Source organism: Aricia agestis, chromosome 14, assembly GCF_905147365.1.
Source record: "Aricia agestis chromosome 14, ilAriAges1.1, whole genome shotgun sequence".
Lineage (NCBI taxonomy): Eukaryota > Metazoa > Arthropoda > Insecta > Lepidoptera > Lycaenidae > Aricia > Aricia agestis.
In genome coordinates, this window is record NC_056419.1 from 10,047,192 (window position 1) to 10,058,497 (window position 11,306).

An 11,306-nucleotide genomic window follows, 5' to 3' on the forward strand; every position below is an offset into this window, starting at 1 on the left:
CAGTTCAGTGATATACAGAGTGTAACAAAACAAAGTGATAATGCTTTAGGGTGTGTAATGTGTATGAGTCCCTGGTATAGAGTACTCAGAGTCTACTTATAATGGAAAGTTATTATAGTATTTTTAAAGTTCTTTTATATTAAATTTGTAAGAGTGATACTCAAGGGCGTCGCCAGGGGGGGGGCAAGAGGGGCAGCTGCCCCCCCCTAGAGATTCTAAAAAAGTTGCCAAATATAATGCAAACAACGAGCACTATAATATTAAAATCTGGTAATTAAAAAAAATACGCTGTACGATGTAGGTACACTTATTCAAATTCAAACTCCTTTTTATTCTATTTATCTAACAAATGTTATTATAACTTATTTACAAGTTTTTTATTGCATAGTCCAGAGCTTGTGCTCGTGTAGCTTTACCACGAAGCTAAAACAAAGCTTTACACATCTCTCTCTCTCGACTCTGTACTGCCACAGAATATATTATATGTATATAGTACTAAGATACTGTTGTTATTACAATCGCTGTAGATCATAGATGTAAGGCTCGTCGTAGTACAAGTGAAAAGCTTCATGTGCTGTCGACTTTACCTACAATTCATATCTACTTTTCTCATTTATAGAGAATGAGAAAAGTATGAATCGTAGTAGGTAAAATCAACTTGCCCCCCCCTGCGCCATCGGCTGGCGACGCCCTTGGTGATACTGAATCCTTATGACACACAGGATATGAAACCAAAATCTAAGCGATTACTATGTGCAATATTTTAACAAAGTTACTTTGCCTGTTATTATTAGTAACGCCCTTAGAAATTGATTTTAGGTGTCATTTGTTTGAATCTAAAGATATTCAAGTTCTGGTTCTTCAATTAAAAGAGGACCTCTATGTAATTAATACTGCATCTAGCTACGACTAATTAGTGAAAGAAAGTTCAAATAGGAAACAGCACGCGGGTTCACATAGAACAAGTCACAAGACGCGGAAACATTTCTTACGTCGCGTTCTCAGCACCTCGTTACACGTCACATACAGGAAGACGCGTGTTCCAATTTTGTGACATACTGACTGGAACTGGCCACTAAGGGCCCTTCCACACGACGTTTTTTACGCTCGTTTGTATCTATACAAACGCAAGTTGAACGCTCAGCAAACGCAAGCAAGCCGACACGTTTTAAACTTTATAATATCTGAAAAAACGCGATGAAAAGGCGCAGAAGACGAGCGCATCAAAAACGCGCGTCGTCAGTGCGCCAAAAATACGTCGTGTGGAAATGGTTAATAAAATCAATCTCGCTTGACATAGAGACATGTTTTCTAGTGCGACGTGGTTGTTTTGCTACTTCAAGTTATCTGAAATTATAATATAAAAGTGTAAGCTATTTGGCTGTCCAGTGTCCAGTATGTAAAAACTAAAAACGATAGTTTTAAGTATATAATTTCACACTGTTGAAAGTTGTTATGAATTATGATACAGTATCGTAATAAGGTTATACCAATAAAGACTCATCAGTTCACTTATCTACCAATAGCGTAAAGTATTATCCACTTCCCGCAATCCCAAAGAGACCTAAAAATGGAACACTGCAGCCTTGCCCTTTTACTTTTGGCAAGCGATCTTTAACTTTTGAACTGCCTCTGCCGACTTTTATTATGCGGTATGCTAAACTCATTGTTAGGTATTCACGCTTCACGCCTCCCGCCTACCGAGAACCTTCGTTGGCGAGCAATTGCGGCAATACATGCATTATGTATATAGGAAAATGCAATCTGACGGTTCCTTTGTAAAAGTTGATACACAGTATCACGCATACCTCTGTACCTGAATCCTGATATCCGTATTATGCACTTGAGATCTGAAATTGTCTCATTGGTACGCGCCGGGATCGGACCTGTCACCTGCATCCTCTCTAGTGCGAACCAAAGGTCTCCCCACTAGGCCACGGACGCTCTTGCGGTAGGTTCTATCGTACCTGCAACTCTGCCTTAAGCGATGAGTGGAGCACCATGGGGTTTTAGTGGGTAGCAGGAGTCCCACATACCCCGGTCGCGATATCCCCAATTGCCGGGGATGCGTAAAGCATTTCCGCATGTAAAAAAAAAAAAGGCCACGGACGCTCAAACCAGGGATGTTGCGAATATCTGCATCCGCATCCGTAAATGCGGAGCATCCGCATAGATTTGGACATCCGCATTTGCATCCGCATCCGCATTAAATCAATGCGGATTTTTATGCGGATGCGAATGTCATACGAGTTGCGACAAGAAAAAAAAGCAGCGGGGTCTGTGAATGGCGCGTGCCGTTTGCGCGTGACAAATGACCAATGGGCTATGGGAGCGAAAAAGCCGGCCAATTAATCGGCCACGCACAATAGAGGGTTCCATTATAGTACCGCCAGTTTTTGATAAGTTTTGTATCGTCAATGAATTTAGAATTATTATAACATGTTTTACACTACTAAGAACATGATCTCAGTTACATTCAAAGGAATTTGAACGAAAAATTCCTTTGTACTTCTCAATAACTTATGAAGTCTTCTTAGCCGTGATAATTTTCTTTTCAAATTTAGCATATTTCCTACTCCCGTGAATTTTTCCACATATTTTTCAGAATCAACCGTTTAGCTAATAGCTGTTAGTAAAGGGAGACACTGGACACTAACGATTTCTTCCACTTTAAAACTTTGCATATTTCACAAATGGATCCTTATATCGGAAAATGATCTTGGAATACTCGTAATATTTTTAAAAACCCTATCCTACGACACCACACACGGTGGAGTAGACGCGAAATAAAAAGAATTATCCCCGCTTGATGTGTAAGGGAGGCCCCATAAATTTTTCTAAAGGTTTTATATACCACTAGATGATGCCCGCAACTCTGTTGCGCCATAATTCGTTTATCGCGCTGGAACCGTACATTTTTCCGGGATAAAAAGTATCGTATGTCCTTCCCCGGTACTCAAAGTATCTCCATGCCAAATTTCAGCAAAATCGGTTCAGCGGTTTGAGCGTAAGAGGTAACAGACAGACAGACAGATAGACAGGCAGACAGACAGACAGACACACTTTCGCATTTATAATATTAGTATGGATGGATTTTGTCAACATCGTTTATATGTATGTGATTTCGTGCCGAATTTCTTTGTAGGCTATTCTCTGAGCGAAACCGACGGACAGATAGACCGAAAATATCCGACGCGTTCATTGTGGTGCATCAATTGTCTTGTGTAAATTAATCACTACGTGTTTGTTTGTGCTTCATACTCAATAAAAAGTAGCATTATTACTATTTAATAATTTAAGTATTATAATGCTTTATGTAGGAGCATATTTATAACTTCGTGTACTTACTAACAAAAAAGTGGTAGAGGTTAATACAGGGGAATTAGTGTAATTTTCATTTACAAATTATTATCTCTTTAATACAATAGTACAGGTTCCCTAGAACAATTTTTTTATTACTATCAAGGTAAGTTTTCGTGAGCAGCTTCATTTTGATAAAACGAACAACAATTTCTTCTGCGAAAGTGGTAGCTAACACATATAAATATGATTTAATATTTTGATTTGATGGTCCTAAAATATTATGGATTGTTCTATTCAAAATGCGTTTCAAAATGAAGCTACTGACGAAAAATTAGCTTGATATTAATCAAAAAATTTGTTCTAGGGAACCTGTACTATTATTTTGTAATACATTTATAAAAATGAAAATACTTTTTCATTTTACAAACTACATTTATGTAGGATCCGCAACATCCGCATCCGCATCCGCGGATGTGAACCTCTAAAAATCCGCATCCGCATTCGCATCCGCGGATGTGAAAAAATCGGGATCCACAACATCCCTGGCTCAAACTACACAAGAACATATCTAAAAAATCCTGTATGAACTCGTAGTAGACCACGTAATACAAGATGGAAAATTCACAACACAAAGTACCTACTTAATGTATTAAGAATCGTAATTAATTGAGCTATTTCTTTTTTTTCAGATGAAGGGGATCTCATGGCCGAATCGTCGGAAATCATAGCAGAAACAGTCGTCCCACCACCCAACCTGCACAGGACAGACACCGGGAAGGATCTAGAAGCGGCGGCCGACAGCCCCGACCACTCTATAGAGGTCGTCGGCGACTCGCAGACCTTCTTCCCCTCCTTCGCCAACCTGTTCGAGCCGAGGCAGAACTTCCGCTTCGGCAACCAAGAAGCAGCTTACAGCCAACGACCCAACTCCTACCGATCTCTCCTAAACTACCCTCTCTTTGGAAATTACAGGGGATTCGAGGGATTCGCGAAACAGAGCAGTCCCCCCCCTCCGGCCGAGCCGATAGTCGACGCTAGCAGCGTCCTCGGCTCGGGCAACTTCGGCATCATTCGGGGAGGCACGTTCTTCGCGCAAAACGACGAAGACTTCGACGAGGGCTTCAGCTCGTACTACAACAACGGCCACGGCCGGCCGTCGAACAACGTCAACTACATCGCCAACCCGAGACCCAACTACAATCAAGACCAGTTCGCTAACTTCAGGGATTTCGCTGACATCAACGCCCCGTCTGGCTCCGCATACTCCCACTTCGTCGTAGTCTACGCCAACAAGAACGCGACTTTAGACGAGGTCAGCGAGGAGAGCAGACGAGTTGCGACGAGACCGAAAAACATTATCGAGACCTTGGAGCAGTTGGACGTCCCGCCGCCCAAAAAGTCGAAGTCGAAAGCCAAGTTGGAAGCGCTGAAGAAAAAGACGCAGACAAAAAAAGACCAGTGGAAGAAGAACAACTCGAAATACGTCAGCCAAAAACACGACATCGAGGAACCTTTACTAGCACTAAGTTAAAGCTCCGAAAAGACTTGCCTAATGTAAGTTAAGTGTAACAGTGATAGTATAGTGAAGGCCACGGTTCAGAAAGTGGTGGAAAGAAGATTTTGTGGCAACAGACAGATGTTCATTTTGTATATTATTAAATAGACAGTAGAATAAGAGTATGTCTATAAAATAAAATGTGAATAAACCACTACAGAGTGCAAAACACCACTGGTGCGTCAGCAATTTATTTATATTGAACGAACTGTTTCTTATAATCGATTATAGTGTTAATGTCTGTAAAACGCTAAAAAATTTATAGAGGCTAGAGCGTGCAGACAAAACACTATTATAAAATAGGTTAGAATTACAACTTTTAGATTTTCTTCGCATAATATTTCTTTTCTCGACTGTTAATGAACTTTAAAATACTTACAATCTTTAAAGTAGTGAATCAAATTGTGTATTTAACGAACAACATTTTAAAATTACTCACTATAGTAACTCAAAAACGTATTAGTCAAGTAAGTTCTTTTGTAAAAATTATTTTCCATTTTTATACATTTTTAATAAATTGTATAAAAATGGAAAATAACCATTCTTTACTAACAGTTACTGGTCACGTTAGAACATCCTATTAGACTTTAAACCAGTAATTTTTGTGGCCTTTGGTCTGATTAATAGGCAATTAAATCTGTGGAGTCTATCATTATGTTACCATTAACTAGACTCTTTATACAAGATAATAAGATAATCAGAGAAGTTGATGCACAGGTTGATGGCGGACCTATGTAATTTGGACGCGTTTGGTCAAACCTTGCCGACAGATCACGAATTACATTGAATTGACATAATCCGACCAAATGATGTAGGTCTGTCAACTGCCTATGAATCAATTTCTTCGATGGTAATAGTATACACCTCTTTTTCTCGAGTTTATTCTATTTTGTGAATGATATTCAGAATTTTTGAATATCATTCATCGAATAATTTCTTGCCATTTTCATTATTATTAGTAACAGAGACTGTATTTTATTTTGTATTTATACACATTTCCGCACTAGACTTAAATTTTGCTGCCAATAAAAAGGGATCGATTTTAAACCCTTAAAAATATTTTGTGGTCTTACTGAATTTTAAAATTGTAAGTAAATAGCTAGTAATATTATGACGTGATATAAGCTGTCTTGACTCTCGATTAATAGGAATTGAATGAAAGTTGTGTATTTTTTGTAAGTGCTGTTGATTGTCGTATTGTGATTTGTGAATGAAAAATAAATTAATTTGTTGAAAAGTTTTCTCAATTTACCTGAATCCTAAATTTTATCATAGTTTAACCGACATCAAGAAAAGGAGGTTCGACACGTATGTATGTAATATTTCCAGAACTGCCCAGTTTTGGTATAATACCTAATATGTTAGTCCAGGGGTTCCCAATCTTTTTTAGCCTGCGGCACCCTTACAAGTCTCAATGTTTTCTCATAGCGCCCTACTTTACCAAAAAGATACATAATTAAACACCCCTTAATGATTATAGTTAGGTTCAGCAAGTAAATAATAATAAACTAATATTTAATTATATGCCTGCTCTGTATAATTCATATTATTATTTTATTTTATAATATTTGTGGTTACGGAAAATGACGGAGGATCGAGTTACTATAACGCCCCTCTTGCCTTTCCACGGCGCACCAGGGCGCCGCGGCGCACAGTTTGGGAACCCCTGTGTTAGTCTATAATATCAGCATCTGAACAATTAATGTTCCTCAAAAGTGTAGGTATATGTACCATCAGAGAAGTTGATTCATAGTCAGATGGTGGACCTAAGTAAATTGGCCGCGTTGTGTGAGTTGTGTCAAACCTTAGATAAGTACATAATATAATGTATGTGGTATGTACTATCAGAGAAGTTGATTCCTAGGCAGATGGGGGACCTACGTTGTTTGGTCGCATTACGTCAAACTCAGCCTACAGATCACAATTAACATTAAATTGACATGACCGGCCAAACGACGTTGGTCTGTCAACTGCCTAGGAATCAATTTCCCGATGGTACCTATGTTTTTATGTTTGTGTTCGATTTAAGGCGTACAAGTAACAAGTCCAAAAAGTACAAGTCCGATTTAAGGCGACGCCTTGATAATTTGGCTGATGCGATATTGATTTTTTTCAGCAATAACTAAAGCTAAGAAATCACAGTTCATTGTGAGTATTCATCATGTCTTTGTCTTTGAACTACCCATAGCATAACACGATTGGTCAACTTTTATAACACAGAATAATCAATCAAAAAGACCTCTGTAAAAAAAAGGATTCTAAATTCTAATTTTGACAACAGAGGAGAGTGATTTAAGCTTCCAAAATGTGTACATAGATTGGTTCAAGCATACACTTTAATTTGCCCATATCTTATATGAAATATATGTATTTATGGTTTTTAAATTACGCGACAAAAACCATTTTGTCGCTTACGCCCTTTCCATTTCCAACCGTGTTGGATGTGTTTTAGATTGCTTGTTTTCTATGAGAGACCGGGCCGGCCTCTCATAGAAAACAAGCAATCTAAAACACATCCAACACGGTTTTTTACTTTAACCACAGAATAGATAATAGTACAAGCTTTACGCGGTTGCACCAGAGGCGTGGTTAAAGTCAAAGTTATGGTTATAGTTAAGGCTAATTCGACCTTAATCTTAACTTTGACCACAGAATTTTGGCAGAAGACGTTGCTGGTCCGACAAGGTTTTATATGAACGTGGGCAGGGGCGCTGCTGGTAAAGGAGAACTTTCACCCTAAGGGAATACTTAGGTACTGCAAGTTTTTATCAAAATCGGTTCAGTAGTTTTTGAGGTAGGTAATTTTAATTCTTAATGACGTCGAATTCTGAAGTCGGAATTATCTTTTTAAAATAATATTATTTAGATAAGAATATAAAAAACTCGGCCATGTCACATGAGCGAACTTCGGACTTACGCACGAAGGCTTTCATCGTCGTATTTTTAGCGCCGCACACGTTATAAATAAATAAAATAATATATTTTATTTATTCGATAATTTTTATTGGACCACTCGACTGTTTCGAGCACGGAGCTCATTAGCTCCGTGGTTTCGAGGGATTATTATATTGCCTCAACAATGCCATCTATTGTCGAGTAGATCTACTATTTAATAGCTGCCATCTGTTGCAAGATAGTATAACTAATATATCTTAATTGTGACTATTTTACGATAGATGGCGTTCAAACTACCCAGAGTTTTTTAATCTATTGTGTACCATAGATGATAGATATCATTATAAGTCTATAATTCTCTTAAGGTGCTCCTAAACGAGCCATGTTTTTTCAGCAATTAGTGGCCGCACTATTGGCAACTATGGCCCGGCCATCACAAAAATATTGCATTACAAAACATGGCCGAGCAATCTATGGCCGAGCCATGTGTTGCGATATGTCTGCAATAGTATTGCGCATGATGCAGACTCCTAAACGAGCCACACAAACCGGCAACAATGGCTGACGAAATCACAATCGTCGCAGCAGCCTATATCGTTTTAAGAGAAAAATCAAAAAAGAAAAAGCGGAGAATGTGGATTCGACCTTACTTCAATAGGCGTGAAACAGTAGACAATTTATGTCAAGAATTAATGCTTGATAAAAAATTATTTGACAACTTTTCTAGAATGTCAAAGAGTGACTTCGAGTATATTTTAAATAAAATCGGACCGAAAATAAAAAGAAATGATACAAACATGAGGAACGCAATACCGGTTACCACAAGATTAGCGATAACTCTACGTTATTTGGCAACTGGAGATTCATTTAAAAGCTTGATGTATCTATTCAGAGTGTCAGATGCTTCGATTTCTGTTATAGTTCCAGAGGTTAGTGCAGCTTTGATAGAAGGATTAAAAGAATACATCAAGGTAAGTTGACATTGGTTTATTATGTAGGTATGTTATTATAATCATAAGGTGTACTTAATTATACCTACTTAACTCTAATTATAAAAATAATAGTAATAAATCATCATCAATCATCATCGACATGAGTTCAGAGTTCAGACCATGGAACTGAACAACTTTCCCGAAGAAACTTGTTATGTTACCAAGGTAGGTACTTAGTACATCTTAGGTAGTAATAATTTTTACTTTTGTGATTCATCATACTGGAGAGTATATGACACAAGTTCTTCATAAGTAGTCGACTGAGGAACTTGAGACTGATTATCCAAAACATGCTGTAAAGTATTTTGCTCTGACTGAGTTTGAATTGAAGTATTAACATCTTGAGAGTTAGGAACAATAACATACTGGATATTATTTTGACGTGGTAGTATGGAAATGTCAGAATATTGGCTTTGTGATGTGCTAGCTCCACCTCTACTACTGTTAGGACTTGGTGTAAATCGAGACAAAGGTCGAGTTCTGTGCATAGACATATCACATTCGAACAAAATTTGCATAATTTTTAATTCTGCTTGAGCACGGGTGTAATCGTCATATTTGCTTAGCTTGTTTGCTATATGCTCTCCGAAACCAGCATATTCATTTCTTTTTGTTTCACCAGCACCACGTATAATGTTTTGAGCCTTTTCTAATAATGGATCTACAGTCTTAGGTCTCTTAGTACGTGGTTTTGGACTAGTATCTAAGATTTCTACAGAGTCAGTTGTATCTGTATTCACGACTTCTTCTGGGCCAGCACTGTCGTCAGTGTTTGCAGTTTCCACCTGAAATAACAACACCGGCCATCAATACATGAAATTGTGAATATAAATTTAAACTGTTTTCAGATGCCGTCAAGAACAGAAGAGTGGAAGCAAGTTGCGAAAGATTTCGAGGATCGTTGGAATTTTCCTCACTGTTTGGGTGCAATGGATGGCAAACACATCGCAATTATCTGTCCACCGAACAGTGGGAGTCAATATTATAATTATAAACAGTTTTTTAGTATAGTGCTGTTTGCTGTAACAGATGCACGTTACAATTTTTTGTATGTACATGCAGGTGTTCAAGGAAGTATATCTGATGGGGGAGTTTTTAGACATACAGCTTTTGGGAAAGCACTCCTGAGTCAAACTCTTAACATACCACATCCTAAATCCCTCCCGGGCCGTGAAATGTTAACACCATATGTTTTCCTGGCAGATGATGCATTTCCACTAACGGAGAATATTTGCAAGCCCTATACGTTAGATTTGAACATAGGGTCTCCTAAACGTGTATGTAACTATAGAATATCTAGAGCACGCCGTATAGTTGAAAACTCTTTTGGAATCTTGGCTTCAGTTTTCCGGATTTTACACACAACTATTGATGTTGAATTAAAATATGTACAAGATATAGTTATGGCCTGTGCATATCTACATAATTTTTTGCGACGAAATACAAGATCACGATCTGTATATTCACCACCTGGGACCTTTGATTGTGAAGATATTGATGTTGGTAAAGTAATACCAGGTACATGGAGAGATGATGAACAAAGATTAACAGATTTAAGAATATTGGGAAGGAATGCAACCACAAGGGCAAAAGCTGTGAGAGACGAATTTATGCACTATTTTATGACACAGCAGGGGCGGGTAGCATTAACTAGTAGAGGATCAAGATAAAAATATTCTGAAGGAACTAAGTAGTTCACGTTATCCATTATGATACATACATACTTACATTATAGTTAAATATTTTCTTACATTATAAATGTCATAAATACTTAATTAAATAGATACTTACATTAGGTGTTGCATTTTCACTGTCTAATCCTGTATTCGCGGTGTTTTGGTTATAAACAAACGATATTGCATCATAAGCAAACCATTTCACGATTCTACCACCAGCGCTACCGCTTTTATTTTTTTTCTGCTCATTAAGTGCGTATGTTCTTAGGCTTCTAAATTTTTTATAAGCCTCGTCGTTGGTTATGCCGAATTTTTCAGCGATTTCATTCCATCCGTCTTTTTTTGCCATTCTATCTTTGTAAATTCCGCTTTTCGTATCCCATAACTCAGGATGTAAATGAACTTCATTGATAAAATCAACCACCGTCTCGTTAGTCCACGTATTAGTCATTTTTGTTTATTAATTATAATTCACATACATAACCCGAAAACCAAAACAAAACAACGTGATAACTACACAGAATATAGCAATTAGTCACGGCACGGTGCGTCACCTCGCACAGCCCACTCATAGTCAACTTCACGTCGTGTAGAAAAGGATGCACTATATCATAACAATTGAGAGCGACTGAAACAACAATAAAACTGGCTGGGCAACATTGCAGTAAAATCGACAGCCCAGCGATCGTCCGGCAACCTATCAAAACAATATCGGCCATTCGCTGCAACATCAAACATATGTGGCTATATGTCTGGGAAATTCCTGCAATATTGCGTAGTATGGCTGGAATTGCTCGCAATGTTGCCGACCACTGTATTGCAGCCACATATTGCAGGAAAACATTGCTCGTTTAGGAGCACCTTTAGAGTATACATTAGCTTGCT

The 11,306-nt window shown here is 38.0% G+C and overlaps 2 protein-coding genes across 3 annotated transcripts in view; one reads left to right on the plus strand and one right to left on the minus strand.

Moving 5' to 3' along the window:
* Nucleotides 1–6,095, plus strand: part of LOC121733888 — an 80,727-nt gene extending 74,632 nt beyond the window's left edge. For both annotated transcript variants that reach the window (XM_042124289.1, XM_042124291.1), the window contains one exon: nt 3,993–6,095. In XM_042124289.1, the coding sequence (XP_041980223.1) occupies nt 3,993–4,834 (842 nt within the window). In that variant the 3' untranslated portion in view covers nt 4,835–6,095. The remainder of the gene's footprint in view (nt 1–3,992) is intronic.
* A 2,288-nt stretch (nt 6,096–8,383) lies between these two features.
* Nucleotides 8,384–11,288, minus strand: LOC121733890. The gene is made up of 2 exons (XM_042124292.1): nt 10,537–11,288; nt 8,384–9,530 (listed from the first exon to the last, which is right to left on the minus strand). The coding sequence occupies exons 1-2, from the start codon at nt 10,870–10,872 to the stop codon at nt 8,946–8,948; spliced, it is 921 nt and encodes a 306-aa protein (XP_041980226.1). The 5' UTR covers nt 10,873–11,288; the 3' UTR covers nt 8,384–8,945.
* Nucleotides 11,289–11,306: the final 18 nt, after the last annotated feature.

Bases quoted from the DNA above. Each gene is read 5' to 3' on its own strand.
- LOC121733890 (XM_042124292.1), bottom strand. From the start codon at position 10,872: ATGACTAATACGTGGACTAACGAGACGGTGGTTGATTTTATCAATGAA. The intron at 9,531-10,536 runs GTAAGTATCTAT...TTGTTATTTCAG, and splicing joins GTGAAAATGCAACACCTAAT to GTGGAAACTGCAAACACTGA.